Below are 20,862 nucleotides of genomic sequence, written 5' to 3' on the forward strand. Positions count from 1 at the left end.
TTCAAGTGTATTTTCCCACCGCGGGTGTTCAGCTCCCGGCTGCCTGAGCTCAGCGTCGCAGACACTCGGGTGTGGAGGGGGGGGACAGGGGAGGGGAGCACCCATGGCTCTGAGCTCCCCCCTGTCTGCCCGGGCATCAGACTGAAAGGCCGCAGACACCCGGGGCACACGTGGCTGCCGTACCTGGAAGTTGTTGTACTTGTAAAGGGTCCCTCCCGTGAGCTGAGGCACGAGGCCCAAGGAGGCCACGTCCACGTACTGGCTGGGGAAGAGGAAGAGCGTCACGCAGCAGCCGTGGGCCACGCAGTCCCGGGCCAGCGAGTCGTAGACACTGGTTTGGGGCTGGAAAAGGATCTGCGGGAAGAGGCGCGGAAGGAGCGTGAGCCACAGACGGCTGGGCTCACACTGCGAATCCCTGTGCGTTCTCACTGGACGTGCTTCCGTGGAAACGGAACCTGCTTCTGTGCGCAGCGAACTGCTGACGGGTGGGGGACAGCCATCAGCGCAGCAGCACGGCCGGCCGGCGGGAGAGGCTGTGTCTGACACGCTGTGACCTCTGACCTTCCGACACGACCTGCGAAACTGCTCCCCACCCTCCCTCGTCCTGGACGAGGCCACAGGTCCTGGCTCGGGTGTCGTCCTGCCCACAGACCCCCCAACCCCAGGCTGCGCATCGCGGGCGTGAGCAGAGCAGACCGAGTGTCTGCACAGGAGCAGCCCCTGTCCCTCTGCCTTTGCCCCCGTCTCCCCAGCTCCTCTGTCCTACAACCGTCCTGTCACCTGTCTCCTATGTGGCTCCTATGAAGACAGTCAGACCCCACTCAGTGTGGCTGCAGCTCACAGCAGTGTCTCCAGGACAGGACACTTCCTCCGTGACTGCGACCCTCAGCCTCCTGCACCCCGAGAGCAGGCGGGGTCCTCCCTTTCCTGCATGAGCGCCCGGGGCCTCCTGCACCCCGAGAGCGGGCGGGGTGCTGCGGGGCAGCTGGCACCCACCTTCTCCTTGTCCGTGTTGATCAGCTTCTTGTCGTCCCTGTTGCGCAGCTTCCCGGGGGCCTCAGCCGTGGGCAGGGAGGAGTGGAAGATGAACAGCTTCCCGGGGCAGTCGGCGGCCTGCAACGGGCACAGGAGGCCTCACTCTAGGGACCAGCAAGTCCATGAAACGGAAGTGCCGCCCACGAGCCCGCACTGCAACCGTCAGCGAACCTCACAGCAGCCTGCGTCCCCGGGCAGGTCCAGCCACTGGTAGACATGGGGACCCGAGGCTTTGAGAAATGACAGAGCCCACATGGAAATGCAGCCTGCATCCCGCGAGGCTTTAACAACTGGCTGTGTGTTCTGGTGTTGAGCAAACAGCAGTGTCTCAGGACCAGGGACTCATGGCGCCATCACCCGTGAGCCAGGAGGTCAGGGCACAGGCCCGGGCTGCAGGCTCCATCCCCAGTGCGGATGTGCAGGAGGCAGCCGACCCATGATTCTCTGTCATCATTGGTGTTTCTATCTCCCTCTCCCTCTCCCTTCCTCTCTAAAATCAATAAATATATATATTAAGAGAAAAAGAAAAAGAACGCTGAGGTGTGTGGCAACAGCACACACAGGACCCGCCCCCAGGAAGATGATGCGGGAGAAGCGTGTGCCTAGACTCTGTCTCGAGCATCGGGAGCAACGGAAGGGTGACCCCGGCCTCATGGAAGTGAATCCGGCCGTGAGAGCATCTAGAATCTGCTTCATGGCGCCAGGAAGCCACTGACCAAGCGAGCCTGACCACCATGCAAGGGCCCCTTGCGCCTTCCGCATGCCTCGCCCCTGCCTGGCTCGAGCCCCAGAGCGTGTGTCTGAGTAACAGCCAGGCCCTGGCCACGGCCGGGCTTTTCTCCTGAGAGCCCTGGAGACGCCCAGCACAGGAGGAGGCAGGTCCTTGGGGGGCGAGGGCGAGGGCAGGCGTGGGGGCAGGAAGGAGGAGTGGGGAGGTGAGCTGCCCCTGCACCCGCTGCACACACTGTGGTTCCCGACCTGACCCTCTGCCCGTGGAGCAGGTCCTGCGCTCTGAGGACAGAGCTGAGCCGCGGCGTCTGCCCGGCCCCACGGCCTGTGTCGCACTCTCCTCTGTGGGTAGGACCGCGCTCGGGAGATCGGAGCCGCAGCCCAGCACACGCCTCCTGCTTCCTCCTGCAGACCCAGGCTCCGCGAGGAAGGGCCCCTGACCTTCTGCGTGGCTCCTCCAGCCCCAGGGGCCCGGGCCCTTCGCCTGGGGCTCCATGGGCCCTCGTGGAGGGAATGTGATGCCGCATCTTGAAATCAGATGCAGACGCCCATCAGGATCACCCCCCACCAGTGACCGACCAGAGAGTGGCCGCTGAGGCCACGCCCAGCTTCCTGCCAACCCTCCCTGTGGGCTCAAGGGGAGGACGTGCCCACTCGGAGTCAGTTCTCTGCCAAGTGAGATGTGAGGGCTGAGCTATGAGTGTCGTGTCGGACGCTGCGGGCGAAGCACACGCAGCAGGAACCGCGTGGAGCCCCATGGGACAGCGCGGGGCTCTGGGAAGCCGAGACCGTCCCATCAGGCCTCCATGTGGCGACAACAAGCCCGCGCTCTGCACTCCTGCCCACTGTCTGCCGATGGCCCCTGGGTTCACCTGGCGTCCGGTAGGGCCCAGTGTACCTCCCACGGGAGGGGAGGCGCCTGCAGGAGGTCTGCACGGGCTCAGGGGGTACTCTCTGCCCGCTTTGTGGGATCCAGGGAACGACGCCATGCCCGTGCTGAGCCACGTCTGCTAGCACATGGGAGGAGCTCGGAGCACGGAGGCGGGGCCATGCCCTTACGCTGCCTCACAACGCAGGGCACTGCCTGCGCCTGCACCTGCCGGGCGCTGGGCAAGGCCCCGGGACCCCCATCTGTCACCGACAGTCACAGGCCCCAGGGGGGGGAGAGGGAGTTTCTCCTTCAGATCTGGAGGGTCAGATCCTGTTGAAATATTCTGAATGGACGGTGTAACCTTCATAAACGCCAACGGGAGGAGATAAGCGGGAAGCCCTGACAGACCAGAGGCTGGGATGCAGGGGGTGTGAACGTGCTGGGCCACTTCCCCAAGGCCTGTGGGCGAGTCTGGAGCAGCCGCCAGCAGCCGCCGTGGGCTGACACCGGCGGCTTTTCCCTTCCCGCGGGACTTCCTCTGTGGGTGTCTGGTTTGAACCACATTTACTAGCAACTGAAAGAGCCCCTCACCTTCAGGGCCTCCATGCCGGCCTGGATGACAGGCGCGAAGACGGTCTCATTCTCGTTGGAGTCAGCGAACATCTCCGGGATCTGGTCCAGTAAACTGCGGAGCAGGAGCACAGGCGGTTGTAACAGCCGGCACCAAACCAACCCTCACATTCTGACCTCCACATCCGGCGTGCCTCGCCCCAACACCAGGGTGGGTCTCGGGTCGTTCCTAGGGAATCATGGCTGGTGCGGTTTGGCACCAAAATGGACGATTCGTTAGGAACATTTACGGAATCCTGCTCTTTGTAGATGTTTCCTATCCTCTACATTTCCCATTGTTCGGGCTGCATATTCCTGAGTGATTCTCTTGTCATTGCGGTGATCACAGGACACACACACCCACAGAGGCAGGGCCTGCCCTGTGACCTCCCCGCAAAGGGCCGGAGGCTGGGCTGGGTGAGCTGACAGCGACGGCGGAGGTTTATAACCCGTCCACACGTGGCTCGTGGCAAAAGCAGACGACGTGCGACTGAATCTAAGCAAAGCAGACCTGCCGGCAGCTACGCCGGGAGCAGCGCACGTACTTGTGAATCACAGACTGGGACTCGTGGTAGTTGACAAGAAAGCCATCCAGCAGGGGCACGAAGACCTCGCCCACGTCGGTCACCACCATCATCTGCGGCTGTGCCAGGTTGCTCTTGACATTGAAGAAGTGGAGCACTTTGTTGTAGGTGACGAAGCCCACGCGGACAGCGGACGGCGCCTCGGGCTCCTCCCTGGGAGGGAGACAGGTGGGAGCCTTTCTCAGCCTCAGAGGTGCCTCCTGGGGTCGGCAAGGGCTCCCAGGGGCAGAGGCGCTAATGTCTCGCCGGAGCCATGGTTACCAGATGCGCACGACACGGAGTCATGGCGGGTGGGGTGGGGGAGCACAGGCACCAGGCAGCTGACAAAGAAAACACTCAGAATTCTAAGTAAATGCCAAATAGACGTTATTAAAAAACACTCGGATTTCTTTCATCTCTTAATTCTACTACTTATTCTCAATCCACAGCTAAGTTTTTAAAAACCAGCGAGGCCCCTCCTTTCGTTATAAGCAGAGCCCTCTGGAGCCGCCGTCTGGTCCGAGACATGGAGCATCAGAAGCCAGAGAGGGGCGCACTGCAGATGGGACAGCTCTTCCCCGGTGGAGGGGCCCTGCCCCCCGTGTGACCCCTACCCCCCGTGTGGGCCCTGCCCCCCATGTGGGCCCTGCCCCCCCCCCCGTGTGGGCCCTGCCCCCCATGTGACCCCTGCCCCCCATGTGGGCCCTGCCCGCGATGTGGGCCCTGCCCCTCATGTGGCTCCTGACACCCAAGAACCTCACAGCCATGGGTGGGCCTGAGAGCCACGTACCCACATAGTCTAAATACGTGAAATAGGTCACACAGACGGGCTGACGACCTATCAGCTAATCCTCACTAGCTCACAGGTGACCACTGTGGTGGTCACAGCAAGACGATAGAGCTCCAGTACTTAGCAAACAGTCACGTTTTTTGAGGAATTCCAAGACTAAGCCTTAATCTTGCCGGGAGAGTATGAAGGTGTGAATGTCCTCATGCAGTCCTTGCCAAGTATGCTCAGAACTGCGTGGTTTGGAGCACTTTAGCTACAGCAGGTTACACACAATCAGAAAAAAAACAAGAGTTTGATGGGCACATCAGGCGAGACACTTCAAATCTTTTCTTTCCTATTCCAGAGAAGTCAGACAGAAAAGCCAGGTGACCTGGCAATTTCAAAGATGTAAATTCAGAGTTAAATAGTAAAAAAATGGGTGCCCAGCTGGTGTGGCTCAGTGGTTGAGCATCGACCTATGAACCAGGAGGTCACGGTTTGATTCTCCATCAGGGCACATGCCTGGATTGGGACTTGATCCCCAGTATGGGGTGTGCAGGAGGCAGCCGATCAATGATTCTCTCTCATCATTGATGCTTCTACCTCTTTCCCTCTCCCCTCCTCTCTGAAATCACTAAAAATGTATTTTTTAAAAAACGGGGCCTTCCCTTTTCTGAAGATCAGCTAAGCGACTACCATTCCTTAGACCGTGATCAAGACGTAGCGCGCTTTCAGAAGGCTATCTGGCACATGGCCTGCGTGGCTCAAAGCAGTCAGTCCCACCAATGGCAATCCTACACAGACAACATAAAGCTACACACACAGCAGCCCAAGTGAAGCTGGGGGAGGAAACACAGGTTTGCCTGGAAAGGTCAAGGGAGAGAAGGTATTTGGTTTGAATAAACACTCCTAAGAGGAGTGTGTCCAGAGCGCAGGGACCCCTGCGGCCCTATTACTGCCCTCGGTCTTCTGCCAGGTCACCCGTCTGCTCCCACGGGCTGTGCGACGCCTGAGGGGGGAGCGGGGTCAGACATGTGGAGACGTGAGAGCTCACACCCCGTGTGGAAGGGACAGGCTGGTGGGGGATGAGGAAAACTCTCAGCTCCAGGGGACAGAGGGAGAGGGGAGGAGCGAGGCCGTTTCCAGGAGTCAGAGCCCTTCCTGTCTCGGGCCCAGCTGAAGCTCAGAGGAGACCCAGCGGCCTGGGGGGGCGTGGGACCCGGGTCCCGAGCTGCGCCCTGGCCGGGCCTCTCACACCCACCTCCACGTGCTCCCAGCACCCTTCCCTTTAGTGTTCCTTCCCTTTAGGGTCCCGCTGAAAGCATCTCACTGTTTCTGAACAGCCTCCCCCCACCCCCACCCCCCACCCCTTCTCCTAACCATCCTCAGGAATGTTGTCACGGGTACAAACAAAACTGCTCCTGCCAGGCCAGTCACTCCTCCGCCCACCCGCGGACCTGGGGCCCGGAGGCGGCGGGCACCCACCCCAAGCATCGCTTTCCAGACAGGGTGCTCGTGCCGAGGTGGTGCAGGCGGACTCAGCCTGTGTCCTGAGCGCGTCTCCCACGCGTGACGGGAGGCTGCCTGCTCCGAGCCTCTCACCAGGCCAGTCCCACCCGAGCCGAGTCTGCACACTCTACCAGCCACCGGCTCCCTGCACCAGCCCTGGCGGCAGGAGAGCCACAGGCCCATCGGAGGGCGAGGGAACCTGGGGCCGAAAGCTCCTACCACCCCCAGCAACCACTGGTTTACACCTGGAGAATGAGCAGCAGGCTCCCACGCTTCCCCTGCCCACGGGACCCTCCGAGCTTATAAAGGTGGGATGGCCACTCGCACCACATTTCCCCGGCCTGTGCGCCGACTCCACGCGCGGCCGGCGCCTACCTGGGCAGCCTCTCCAGCACGGTCTTCAGCTCTTCGCAGATGAGCCGCACCAGCCCGCTCTTGATGTTGCTGTAGGACACGTCGATCATGAAGATGAAGGCGGGAGGGTTGGGAGGCTTGTTCTTCTGCAGGAAGCAAATGACAGAAACCATTATAGAGCGATGGTCACGTGACACAGCACTCGGAGGCCACCAGGTATTTTGCTCACGACTCAGGCCGTGGCTGGGGACTAAGCCATCCCAGTCTCAGGCTATAAACGGCAAAGGCTGTTTCTCTCCAGGCCCCGACCCGGTCAGCCCCGCATGCTGGGGAGCATCCTGCTGGGCGCCCTGAGACCTGATGGCTCTGGCTGCCAGTGCCCAGGGGAGCGGGCTGGGGACTCGCTGACAACCTGCCTCAGGGAAGATGAACCCCAAATGGTGCCAGAAAAGAGGACACGTGATAATTAGTTCTTGTCTTTGAATCTGCAGTAAAATTGCATTCGTTTCAGATCGCCATTCTCAACTTAATTGTACTTAAAAATTAAATTACATTGTTAAATGCTTCCCACTTCCAACGTCTTTATGATGAAGCATGGATGGCGTGGCCTTTTCTGTTTAAAATAATCACTTTAACACAAAGCAGCTGCCACACGGACGCTCTGCGGCCCCTGGACTAGCCGGGGTCCCACACTGAGGAAGGGATGCGTCAGCCGAACTTACACAAATATTTAGAAAAGAGCCACAGGCAATGACTTAGTGGCTCATGCTAACAGAAAAAATAAAGAGGTAAGGCTAATTTCATTTTAACTTTATCTGTATTATAAAAGGCCTGTGGCCCTAACGCCCTGACGATCAAAGACCAGCACGGGTAGGCGGGGGCTGCGTGATTTCGCGCCCTGGGCTTCTAGTAATAAATAATAGTAATGTCTAAAAAATTGTACTTTAATTGTTATAATTATAAAATTAATGATAATATCTCCATACTAGAGGCCTGATGCACGAAATTAGTGCAAGAGTAGGCCTTCCTTCACCCAGCTGCTGGCACCAGCTTCCCTCCGGCCACCAGCAGGCGCCCAGGACCCGGGCTTCCCTTGCAGCCCGGGCTTCGTCTGGAAGGACATCCGGGAGGACGTCCGGTCTAATTAGCATATTGCGCTTTTATTATTATAGGTTATCTTACTGATTCATTCTATAAGCACTACAAGGCTAGATACAACATTCTTCTAGTAAAAGTTCTTCATTTGAAGTAAGAGAAAAAGGCCCTGGTGGGGTAGCTCTGTTGGTTAGAGCATCATCCAGATTTGCCAGGTTGCGGGTCCCATCCCAGGTCACGGCACATATAAGAATCAACCAACACCAAAACCGGTTTGGCTCAGTGGATAGAGCATCAGCCTGCGGACTGAAGGGTCCCGGGTTCGATTCCGGTCAAGGGCATGTACCTGGGTTGCGGGCACATCCCCAGTAGGAGATGTGCAGGAGGCAGCTGATCGATGTCTCTCTCTCATCGATGTTTCTGACTCTCTATCTCTCTCCCTTCCTCTCTGTAAAAAGTCAATAAAATATATTTAAAAAAAGAATCAACCAACGAATGCAGAAATATGTGGAACAACAAATCAACGTTTCTCTCTCCCCTTCCCTCTCTAAAATCAATCAAACAATAAAAAAGAAATAAATAAGAAAAAAGTAACAGGACTTAAAAAATCATGAACCTGAAAGCCTCCATCCTTCGGCAGATCCAAAATCAGACCAACAAACAAGTGAACGAAATCTACTGCTCTGCACGTGAGCATTTATTGCACATCACTCCTGGCTCCACCTACTCTGCCTCGGACACAGACCTATGCTGATGCATATGGAATGAAAACGATCATTCCCATCGATTAAACTAGAACGCCTTCGTGCCCCCCGCCCCGGCCTGGCCCAGCATCTCCATGGCGCCACCAAACACGTTCCTACGGAAAGCTTCCTGTAGCTCGTTTCCCGTGTGTGCAGAGCTAATTCATCATTCCTCTAAGTGACATTCTCTTCCCACGCCTCTTTCTCTATCAATGACATCACCACACGCCAACCCAAAGCTTGAGACGTGGGTTAGATCTGACTATTCCCTCCTTCCCATCACTGAGTCCCACAGGCTAATTCTTACAAAATGCTCCTTTCACGTTTCATGCATCCCTACTCTTCCCCACCCAACTCTGTCATCTTGTGCCCAGAAACTGTAATGACTTCATCGCTGGCTTCCTCAACCCATTGCTCTACCCACTCAAGCCCCGCCCTGGCTCCCACCCTGAGTTCCTGGGTGCGCATTCCTAGGCACCTGGCTATGTGACCTGCAGCATGTGCAGCACTTGTATCTGGTTGGCCAGGCCTACGCAGGGCGAGTACCCGGAGATCAGGTTCGTTATCTGGCTAGTTTTGGTCTCTCACAGCACAGAGCCAAGTGAGGCAGCCAAAGGAATGTCAAAGTGAAGTAAAACTGAGAGGAAAATGATGTTTTCCTTTAGAAATGAAGGCTGGCTTGGAATGAGCGTTTAATTTCAGGCACTTTACATGCAGACACCGCCCGTCAACTCCTACAGGCTGTCCGTCACGTGGCAGCGTGGGGGCCTCTTCTCCAGGGGCTTCGTGGTCGGCCTGTGAAGACCCGTCCGCATCTCTGCAGAGCCTGAGAGGGGACAGGCCTCTGTGGTCCGGCCACGTCACTCTCTGTACGTGTGACCCACGTTGGTACTTACACTGCAGCCTCAGTTTCCCCGGCAACGCTGTGCTCACCGCAGGGTGCCCCGTGAGGAGGTCACACAGAACAGAGAGCACGGAGCACAGCGTCGCACGTAGTAAATGTTAAATAATTGTAAATTGGTATTAACTAAACTGAAGTGAATAGGGAAATGTGAGCTTGCAATTCCCCTTTAAGTTCTACACGTTAAAACATATACATATAAATAAAATAAGCTCTTTCCCATCACCCAAATCCGTAAAGCAGCTCACGGTGATACATAATGTACATTTAAGTTACAATTAAACGGAAGGCACGTACGGCCTCTTCTATCATGAGCCTCGCTTGGAATAATCAGAGGAAGACTAAGCTCACACAAACTTCCAGACGCCCCGTTTCTGTTCGGGTCCTTGCCTGTGGCGGAGACTTCCCACTGGTCAGACACCTGGGACACTCCAGACAACAGGGGTTAAAATACAGAGACTCTTGTTCCCAGAAATAGATCTGACTCTCTGCTTGGTTTCTTCTAAAAAAGCATAAAATCAAGATACTGTGGCCTTGTTGGCAGAGAACTGGGCACACGGACAGAGTTAGATTTATGCCACGGTTCCCAGGATCAGCGAGTAGATCCTGCCCCGAGTCCTGACGGCTTCCTCACATTTCATTAGGACGGTATGTCCGCCCAGCATCCTCCCGTCAACAGCGTCCGAAAGCAAACTCCCCCAAGGCAGCTGATGCTTTAGGACACGTTTTCTCCCTGAAATAAAGCATTTGTACCAAGAATGTTCTTACATCCCCCAAACTATGTGCAAGTGGTACATTTTGAACTAATAAAGCCTTAACCTTTTATAACCAGTTCTATGTGCTGTAGAAAAACAACCCAGACAAAACACTAAACAAATGCAAACGTTAAATTAAAAACATGTTGAAATCCAAGCAGCTGAAAAGCTTCCAGCTGGAAAATGTGCTTTGTATTTGCACTGAGCGGACGGGGCCTGCGAACCCTCAGCAGCGCTCAGCTCAGGGGCTCTCTCTCGCCCCGGCCTGCGCGCTGCCCTCTCTGGAAGGCGGGCAGGGAGTGGTCAGGGGCTGCTTCTTCAGGTGCACACGTGGCACTGCAGACACGCGCTGAAACCTGAACTGGTGACAAGAAAACCTCAAGTCACGGAGAACTTTCCAGCCCTGCCAGGTGCCCATGCTGATGCCACCATCACTGCGCCCCAGAGAAGGGACACAGCAGCCCTGGGAACAGGCACGCACCTGCAGAGTCGCTCACTCACTCACTCATCCCACCCGCTGGGCCACGGCCTGCCTGTGCCAGACGCCGTGGCCGACCACAAAGTTAACTGGGACAAGATTCCTGTCCTCAGGGAGATCGGAACCTATGAAGAGGGAAGACACAGATCTAAAACCCACAGGGGTCACTGCTAAAACACACGGACCAAGTTCTATGAAAACAACAGCACAACAGAAGATTTAGTGAACGGCCACCATGATGACGTCAGAGACAGGTGTTGTGCACGCACACACCTACCCACGTAAACAAAAGCCAGGCCAGGTGCCCGGAGGAAGCAGGAGTTGGGGGGGGGGGGGGCATCTCTAACGGAAGGATGACCGTGCACAAAGCACGGAGCCTTCAAGGGGGCGGATCAGAGCAGGCCGAGTGAGGACACTCTGTAAAGTGAGGACAGCGCTGGTGGTGGTCTGGGCCCAGCATCAGTGGTCTTATAAGGAAGCTTACATCCCTCAACTTAATGCCTTAGATTAAGGAAGTGGGGGAGCTGCAGGGCCATATTCCAAGGCCGGGATCCCCAGCTGCTGAGAGTCGGGGTGCTGAGGGCCGTTGCTCTCTTGCTCTCGTGGGGACAACAGAGACGGGAGCCCAGAAACACGTCCCTGTCTGCAGCCCACCCTGCGGGCCTTTGCCTGGAAGTGAGGCCTATGGCGTGAGATGACAGAGCAAAGAGGGAGGCGGCACTGAGGACCCCATGCTCTGCCTGGAGGGGACACAGCATTGTCACTGCTTTCCGTGTCTGGCGCGTTTTATAAAACGACCACCTCAGTGTGTGTTGCTACCTCCGCGTGTCCCCAGCCCGGGGCGTGCTCTGCGCCCGTGGCACCACATGCCTTGTCAGTTCTCCACACGTGAAGGTCATTCACGTGGACTGGACACGCATGTGGACACTGGCGTCGGGACACTCACTCTGCAGTAATCCAACGTGGCCACGTACTCATAGGACCCCAGCGACAGCTCCGGCCTCTCGCCGTGGTCCAGCCGCCGGCCGACGTGGTCCAGATGCTGGAAGTAGAACGGCGGGACTAACAGAACAAAAAGGGAAAGGAAGTCTTTTGTTTTTATAACACAGACAATGTCATAAGTTCTCAAAATTTATTGTGGGAGGAACAGAGTTAGTAGGAGGGGACAAGTATTTGAAGCTGGAATGTAATATATTCTAAAGACCCACATTTTAAAGCGTTTCTAAAAAACCCCTCCTGACCTCCTACAAGTTGCTGATGACAAGGAACAGTTAGGACGGGGACACTGGAGAGAAACAGGATGCAGGCACTGCTCTCATGGTCACGGCCAAGGCCCAGCTGTCCCTACTTCATGGCCTTTTGAAAAGCAGTGCTGGCTTTCTAACCATGTCAGCTTTCAGCACAGCTAACAGAAGCGCGGTGGTCATTGGGACTGGACTGTGAGCTACAGTATGTGTTACCCGGTAACGAGGGTGCCTCCGCGCGGGGTGCGCACGGCCACCTTCCTGCTTGGGCCGCGGGCGGCGATGACTGTATTAGGGAAAGACCGCGCTCCCATCTCAGCGGGACTCTGGCTTCGGTTCGAATGGCTGAGGGGCTCGCGCTGGCGAGGGCCTGGAGGCCGTCCAGCAGCCGGAGCAGCCAGGAGTCCCCGAGCGCCTGCACAAATATGGCCTGGCATCTGGGCAGCGAGCCCTGCTCCGAGACGGCTGGAGTGCGAGCGCTGGCTAGAAGCGCCAGGACCCCATGCCCACTGACCTCCTCCTGGGAACCCACAGAGGTGGCAGTGCCTTCTGTTTTAGACCAGCAGCTCAGTGCAGCTTCCAGGTGTGAACTACCTTGTGGACCACAATGGGATGGCACGGGTTGGACTTAAAAATAACCTCTGAGGCTTGACTTTCCTACTTTCCTGCTGCATGACGGCCATTTTGTTTCAGAGAGTGTACAGGTTCCTATGTGCACGTGGGTCTCGGAATGTGGGAAGCCAATGTCTGCAAAGATGCTGGATGAGCAGGAGGCCTTAGCGGCCACTTGGCGACACTGAGCTGGGGGGGCGGGGGGTGCTCCGAGCAGCCGTGTTGGGGTGAACGGTGCAGGAATTTCTAGTTTTTGGAATTCACTTGGTTCACACGTTGGCACTCACCTTCGTTCACGCAGCTGCAGAAGCCGCACTGGAAGCGCCGGCCGCCCTCGATGAACTGCATGAAGGGGCACATGTAGGCTTTGCAGCGGTTGCAGCGCACGGGCCCCGCCTCCCCGTGGTTCACCAGGTAGAGGGGCGTCTGCAGGGAGCAAGTCAAAGAGCACCGCTGGGTGAGGCCTTGCCAGGCGCTAAGAAGAGCAGGGCAGCCAGGTGCCCCTCCTGATGCCTTGTGGACTCAAGGCCACACCCCAGCAGAAACCAGATCAATGCCTTTTATCAGCACACACGCACATGCATGTATCTATGTACGTGTGTGGGTGTATGATTACCTGTGTGGAGACAGAAATGAAAGAGGGTACTAACACTACTGTGTCACGACCATCCTCAACCCCGTGCACCGATCTCCTGCTGTTTGCACTGATGCGCACACAGGAGGGACGCACACAGGAGGGACGGGTCTTCCCACCCCACACACAGCGCCCGGGCCACACGCGCTCTCCGCAGAGCTCCGCGTGCGCTCACCAGCCCGGCAAGGGGCCGCTGCCTGCCCTCAGCCCAGGCCACATGCCTCACACAGCCCTCTCTCTGACCGGGCACGCTCTGCCAGAACCGAAAAATAAACATTCCAACGGCTTCTTCCTCGTAAACATGTGTGAAACCGCTGCGCGTCCTTTATGTGCAGCTCAAGTGGAAAGGTGCAGCGTTCCAAGTCTGCCTGTGTCTCAGGCTGAAACCACAGGCTGCTCCTGTTATAAAGCCCCTAAAGAGGACATTATGGAAAAGCTTGAGAATTGCAGGATTTGGCACATCAACTACATGTTTGTTTTTTAAAGAAAAAGAAGCATAAGGAGCAGACTGCTTTTAGTGGAGACCTGAAGAGCAGGAGGCAGGTGGGGATGGGGGCGGGTGGGGTTCAGAAAGCCACTTCCGCTCATCCTAGAAAACCGAGAGGTGCTCTGCCCCTGCCCAGATGTTCACTGTGAAGCTAACCCTTTGCTGAGCGTTCGTTCAAAAATGAGTTGTGACATCCCAGATCAAGAAAATAAAAATAAAAACAGATTTAGTAGAGTATAGGAAAGAATCAAGGGAAAATGTTTTTAAGTTCAGAATCCTTCCCTCTGCCTCTCCCGCCCCTCCCCCACAGCCTGCCTGAGGAATCGAGAAATGGTTGGACTTTCTCCTTTATCTCTTCTGACCCCTGCGTGGGCAGAGCCCTGGTGCCCACGGTAGGGCTGTGAGGAGGACGAGAGGAAAATGCGTGTTCAGTGGAGAGACTAGCCTGGCACGAATGCTGGATGAGGGGTGGCTGTTACCCACCACACACAGCGACCTTCCCTCCCTCGGCACCACTCAGCTCAGGAGGGTGTTTAATGACAGGTGATAGGCTTGAGTTTCTAGAGGCGTTTATTCATACAGATTCTGAAATTAGCTAACTTGTTACTGTAAATGTTATTGTAAAAATGATCTAGAAGGAAGGAATCTATCCTTCAGATTTTTGGTGGAATCTAATGGTTAGAAGCTGAGAAGTACAGTAGATTTTTAAAACACGCTAGGAATCTGATTTAAATACACGTATACATTCAAGCAGTGACTTACACAACGCTTTCCTGTAGGTGCTTTTCGTGTGACAGACATACAGTGGTGAACGTCTGTCCTGAGGCAGGCAGTGAGGAGGCACTGGGCGGGGGAGGGGAGCCGACAAAGCTGTAGGTATAAGAGAGCCTCAGGCAGCGGAGGGAGCGGAGAGCAGGAGGTCAGAGCAAGTCCATCAGCCGCCCCGGGCTGCCGTCTGCCCTGCGCCACGGCCTCCAGGACCAGACACGCTTTCAGAGTTCAGTCTGGGAGAAAGTCTGCCATCTGTACGCATCCGTCAAGTCTACTCTTCTCCTTTTGTTTTCAAAACACTCGAAGGCCACCACCAACGCCCCGAGAGACCGCAGGGACAACGTCGGATGCAGTTATTTGCTAGGCAAAGCAGAGGCAACGCCAGCAAGATGAACCTTATTCTTGCTGCTAGGATTTACTCAAAGGCAGGCCCAGCCTAAATCACTGTGCAATTGTCTGCAACTGACACCTAAACATCCCAGGCCTGGCAGATGCGGGCCTGCAGACCTGGAGAGGAGTCTAGGAACCAGAGTCCAGTGATGACTGCTCGGCTGGGAAGCACACCCGCATTCTGCCCCTTCTCTCTGGGAAACGAGGTGATGGATAGGTAAGGAAGGTCTTCAGACAACGAGGTGACCGCCAGGAATGTTAAAAGCTTTCAAGTGTTTGTTTTCTGGGGGCCCAGGGCGGGCGCAGCGCCTGCTCCTGCAGAGGCTGCTCCGTCTCCAGACCCGCTGGGCTCCCCTGCAGTGAGCAGGCGCTCACACAGCCAGTCTCCCCTCTGCTGGGTTCCCCTGCAGTGTCCACCGATTTTTGTAAACATCACCCTTCCCCAAACATTCTCCCCAAAAGCTGGTCTTTTCCTTACCAAGGACATTTTGTCATATTTACTTCAGGAGTATTTTCAGATTTTATAATTTTTTAAAATAAAACACTTTGGCCTCTAGTGCCTTCCTGCCTGCTCCCTCTTTTCTGTGCTTCGCTTCAGTGGACAGAGCGGACACTGGACCAAACCCCCATGGCGATCGCAGTCTGTTCTGAGGCGGAGCCCCCAGCGTGGACAGGCTGGAGCAGGGGAGCTGAGCAGGGGAGGGAGCCACGCTGTCTGGTCCTGTGCTTGTGTTTGGATCACCAGGGCTGCCAACGGTATGTCGGTACTAATTTTAATTAAGATGCTCTAATTGGGTAAAGTGTCTCCTTTTGTGCACGTATAATAAAATCACGGTGGATTTGAGGCCACAAGAGAGAATATAATTCACTGAGAAATGGGCTCAGTGTGAAGATGAAATAAGTGAGTTCACAACAAAACAAAACAGAACAGAACACTTTTGGCTACTTTTCCATGTGAACGAGCAGACAACAATACGTATCAACCAGTAACTTCTTGGGATACTAACGCAATTTTGAAAGTTTTATTATTTTAATATCAGAGGCCCGATGCACGAAATTTGTGCAAGGGGCTTGGCCCTCGCAGCCCCCTGCGTCTGGAAGGTTGTTCGGCTGTCCGGTCTGATTAGCATGTTGCGCTTTTATTATTATTGATAGTATCAGTTTCCTAAGTCTTCCTGCCATTCTCCCAGGCAACCTAACATTTGTGCAGTCGGTACTGGGCCTATGGCCCAGGACATTAAACACAGCAGCAAGCAATGATGCAATCAGCAGCATAGCTCGGTGTAGAGAGGACAGCGGGGAAATCGTCACGAGTAAGAGTTCTCTCTAGCTCAGAAGGCAATGCTCACCGACGGATTTCAGAGCGAGCACTGTGCGCAGAGCGATGCGCACACCCTGCCGGGATCCCGCAGGGAGGTGTGTAACCTCTGTGTTTTTGTCTGGGCAGCTATGTAACTAAGAAAAAGCCTTGCCACAGAAATCTTGCAGAGTCTGTGTTTTAGAGAAGTGATGAGCAGCAAAGGCAGCTAAATATTAAAAGCTGATGAACACAAATCCACTAGGTGGCGCTGTACAGCTAAAAATGAAAACTACAATTTCCCCAGTAATAAAATACTCAAGTTAACGATGCCATATTCACTTTATGTAGGTCTAACAGCATGTAACTGAACTTACGTCAGCTATTACCATCACACGATTAAGGAGCTGGACTTGTCTTGAAAAAAGCGTTGACAATAGTTTATGTAGGGAAACCGCGGCCTGTCGGGAGGGCAGCCCCAAATCACAGGAGGTGACCTCACCCTTGTTCACTGATTTTGAAAAGATCCGTGTTCTGCATTTTGAACGTACACTTCTCTTCCCTTCCCTCTTCTCTCCCTTCCGACCCCCGCCGTCTCCAGGAGAGCCACCGCCCGGGACCCGCATCAAGAGTCCACTGGCCGAGGCCGGCAGAGCAGCCCAGCCAGACCCTGCAAGTGACGGGAGAGACTTCTGGCCACGGTGGCTCCCAAATCCGATCAGACTTGCAGCAAGAAGACCTGCCACCGTGACATGGTCCCGAGCTGGATGCGGGTGACAGCGCGGGCTGGCGTCGGCTGCGGCTCTGCATGCAGTGCTCTGGGCTGGAGGGCGGCTGCCCCTCGCACCTGCCCCAGGGGAGCCAGCCAGGGCCCGGTCCCCGGGGCTGGAGGTGAGTGGGAGCAGGGAGCAGAGCACAGGAACAGAGCCCGAGCCTGGGATGAGCTACCACCCACGACACCTCAGACGCTCAGACGCTCAGGTCTGAGGCAGAGGAGCAGAGGGGCACCCGGGGTGATGCCCGAATCAAGAGGGAGAGTTGGCAGGGACCTCATGGGCCTCACTGACTGCGGACGTTTCAACGGGGGAGGGCAGGGCAGGCGCGAGTGTCCACTTTCAGCTTCACCGCGTGTGACCCCTGCCCGCCCCCACAGACAGCCACGGACAGCCACGGACGGCCACGAGTGGCCACGGGAGGCCCGGACAGCCACGGGCGGCCACGAGAGGCCCTGCACAGCGGTCACAGGCCTGCGGTTTTGTTCGAGTTTTTGCAATGACAAGCCCGGCATGAAAGAATATTTTCCAAATGCCTTTTTTACAATCCTGTCATCCGCCTTCTAAAAAGAAACGGCCTGACAATGGAACACTCAATGTGCCATGTTCATTCTAGGGCTGTATTTATGCTTTTCAGGGATGTTTTCAGTTGGCCCTTGCTACTCTAAAGCTGTGCATTTTCTTATGTCCAGAAAATTAACCTCCTGCTACTTGGAGTGTTCGCGGCACTTGAGAACATGTTTCCATCCTTTCCTGTCGACATGGCTTCCTGCTGGAGCCAGCCCTCGCCAACAGAGGCTTCTGTTAAGGAAGAGACGGCGTTTCTAGAAGTCATACTTCCCAGGGCAGAGCCGGGCGGTTCCGATCAGTGCGAGCAGGTGAGGCAGGAAGGAGCGGGGACAGGGAGGAGGCTGGGAGGCTGGCCCATGAGCTGAGGAGAGAGCAGGGAGGCCGTGCTCCGCAGAGAGCCTACCCAGGCAGGGCAGCGAGCGGGGCCGGTGGCCCTGACCCGCCAGGTCTCTGTCGGTCTCTCCTCGAGTGAGGTTCTTACTGCATGGCAGTCCCTTATAAAAGCGGGCACTGCTTAGAAACAAACGCTCACACCAGCAGCACTGGGATATTGCCCAGGTTATGGTGTGTAAGACAGTTTCAAACATTCCTAAATCCAGGTGTGAGTATACAATTATAAAACTGATTCTATAAAAAGTATCACAGGAAAATCCCACTACCATTTCCTTTCAGAGCTGACAGCTTGGGAAGCGCCACATTTATGCAAAACATCTGCAGCTTTTCCTGAGCTGGTCTGGGGTGGGAGCCGCCGCTGAGCCTGCAGGCCCCCCTGTCCCCGAGCCACCGGCTGGTCACTGTCCCTGGGGGGCCTCTCTAAGTGACAGCAAATCGCCTTCTGTGAATGAATTTGCTTTGAGCAAATAGCCAAACACCATTTGGAGGAAAGACTCAAACACAGAGTCGAAAAAAAGTTGAAGAAAAAAATTTAATTAAAAAAAAAAGAAGTGTGCCCAATGCAACAGCATCTGGGGAAATGACTACATTTATTTGTTACTATATATCAGTAGTGAGCTAGAAGGGAAGATGACTTCTTAATCTATCAGGAAATAATAAACGTTGATATGTATGAGCTAATACACATTTTTTATCCTTTTTCCTTAAGAAAGGAGAAATGTTGACAAGATTATGTTTGAAGTAAATAGAGTTTTTCAAAACTTTTTAAAGCATATAAGACAACAGAGGGTGGAAACCTAAATCTCGTTCCCATGTTCCATCCGATACACTCCAACCCGCCAACGACGGCTCCACTAGGGTAAGGGACGTGACCTTCGTGTGGACGAGGCCCGTGAGCTGCACACACTAGATTTCATAACGACGGCTCTTCCGTTTTACCTGCATTTTGCAGAAATACTATTCAAGAAAGCCAATGATGACCTGATTTTTCAAAAATAATGAACATTTCCAAGATTTTAATCTTGTTTTATATGTATGTTTACATATCCTCTCCCCCTTTCTCTCTTACAACATGTATGTATCTCCACATTTATAGTGTGATGATATTGAAAGGAACAAACATATGCAGAATCTTACTGTCCAGGAAATTCTTTAAGCAACTGTTGCCCTCGTCACAGCTGTCTGTCTGGCAGTTAGGCTCCCAAAGGCTGTTTTCCATAAGAGCATGTGTGTAGGAAATAAAATATTTTCTTTGATCTACAACCTGGAAATTGAACTAAATGGCAGATGCCTGGATGGAGATGACTCAGAAATGCAGGTCCTGCTCAGCTTGGCTCCGGGTGGCCAGTTCCCTTGCTGACTGTGTAACTCATTCAGATCAAAGAGCATTCGTACAAAGTCGATGCTCAATAGATGTTTGTGCATAGAGCCCTATGGTGAGAATATCATCACATTACTTCTCCCCAAAATCCTCGTTTACTTCCACACACAAACGATATTGTGCCATGAAAGGGTCAAATGTTTATCTAGCGCAGAAATGGCCCAGGAGCTGCTGAAGGTCTGGGAAGCAATAGGTGTCCTACCCTCAGAGGATCCAGTGGGAGAAAGACACATCCAAGTGCACAAACACAAAACTACCAACTGTGATGGGGTGTCCAGAGCTGAGGGGTGCACTGTGAGGTGCATGGCAAACTCTCCTAGGACAGGACCTTGGACTGAAATCTAGAGGTTGAATAGAAATCAACTAGGCTAAAAGAACAGGACACCAATGCCCATGAAGACTGAATGAAACCACAAAAGCCGTACAATCCTATCTAATAAAAGAGAAACATGGTAATTAGCCGTACCTCCACTACCCTTCCATTGGCTAATCAGGGCGATATGCAAATTAACTGCCAGCCAAGATGGCAGCTAGCAGCCAGGCAGCTTGAAGCTAACAGGAGGCTTGCTTGCTTCAGTGATGGAGGACTCCAACGTTCCCCGCCTGCTGCTGCCGGCCTCTGAGCTTGCAGTTTAAAACACTGTAACAAATATAGAAGCTAAACAAAACCCCAGAAACCTGCTTTCAGCCAGCCCGGACCTCAGAGCTGGAGTTGAAACAGTGTTTCGATTATAGAACCCGAACAAACCAGATACCTGCTTTCAGCAGCCGAGGCCTCAGAGCTGGAGCCAAGCCTCAGAGCTAAAGCTGGCCCAGAATAAAAAAAAAAAAAAGAAAAAAAGGAGAGGTTGGGAGCTTCAGTCACCCACCAGCCTGAAAACAGCCCTCAGCCCCTCACCCAGACTGGCCAGGTACCCCAGTGGGGACCCCCACCCTGAAGGGGGTGTGACCAGCTGCAAACAGCCATCATCCCCTCATCCAGGCTGGCCAGGCACCCAAGCGGGACCCCCACCCTGATTCAGGACACCCTTCAGGGCAAACCAGCTGGCCCCCACCCGTGCACCAGGGTACTATCCTATATAGTAAAAGGGTAATATGCCTCCCAGCACCAGGATCAGCGTGACAGGGGGCAGCGACCAAACCCCCTGATCGTCCAGCGGCTCTGTGTGTGACAGGGGGCGGGGCCACAACCTCCCTATCTGCCCTGCTCTGTTCGTGAAAGGGGGAGGCGCCCCAACCCCCTGATCAGCCCTGCTCTGTGTCTGATAGAGGGGAGCTCCCCAACCCCCTGATCAGCCCTGCTCTGTGCCTGATAGAGGGGAGCTCCCCAACCCCCTGATTGCCCTGTGGCTCTGTGTGTGACAGGGTGTGGCATCCCAACACCCCCCCCCCCACGGGCCCTGCTCTGTGTGTGACGGGGTAGAGCCATAACCTACCCATCGGCCCTGCCCTGAGTGTGACAGTGACGGCGCCCCAACCCCCTGATCGGCCCTGCTCTGTGGGTGATAGAGGGCGGTGCCCCAACCCCCTGATCCACCCTGCTCTGTGTGTGACAGGGGGCGGTGCCCCAACTCCCCTTTCGGCCCTACTCTGTGCATGACACGGGGGAGCTCTCACCCCCTGATCGGCCCTGCTCTGTGAGTGACAGGGGGCAGCGCCCCAACCCCCTGATGGGCCCTGCTATGTACGTGACGCGGTGGCGCCGCAACCTCCCCATCGACCCTGCCTTGAGTGTGACAGGGGGCGATGCCCCAACCCCCCAATCAGCTCTACCCTGAGCATGACTAGGGGTGGCATCACAACCTCCCGATCCGCCCTGCTCTGTGCATGACAGGGGCCGGTGCCCCAACTCCCCAATCGGCCCTGCTCTGAGCCCGACCAGGGGCTGCACCTAAGGAT

General features: G+C 55.1%; 1 protein-coding gene across 2 annotated transcripts in view; it reads right to left on the minus strand.

Annotated features, from left to right (window-relative positions):
* SEC24D (SEC24 homolog D, COPII coat complex component) overlaps positions 1-20,862 on the minus strand; it is a 69,163-nt gene that overhangs the window by 12,321 nt on the left and 35,980 nt on the right. Inside the window, exons 9-15 of one of the 2 annotated variants that reach the window (XM_070416895.1) lie at positions 12,555-12,693; positions 11,358-11,473; positions 6,461-6,585; positions 3,790-3,981; positions 3,227-3,320; positions 997-1,113; positions 184-354 (exon numbers count right to left, since the gene is read on the minus strand). In XM_070416895.1, the coding sequence (XP_070272996.1) occupies positions 184-354; positions 997-1,113; positions 3,227-3,320; positions 3,790-3,981; positions 6,461-6,585; positions 11,358-11,473; positions 12,555-12,693 (954 nt within the window). The remainder of the gene's footprint in view (positions 1-183; positions 355-996; positions 1,114-3,226; positions 3,321-3,789; positions 3,982-6,460; positions 6,586-11,357; positions 11,474-12,554; positions 12,694-20,862) is intronic. The other variant, XM_070416896.1, reaches the window with a different exon arrangement.

This window comes from Myotis yumanensis, unplaced genomic scaffold (genome assembly GCF_028538775.1).
Source record: "Myotis yumanensis isolate MYYU_CA2020_CCGP unplaced genomic scaffold, mMyoYum1.0.hap1 SCAF_5, whole genome shotgun sequence".
Lineage (NCBI taxonomy): Eukaryota > Metazoa > Chordata > Mammalia > Chiroptera > Vespertilionidae > Myotis > Myotis yumanensis.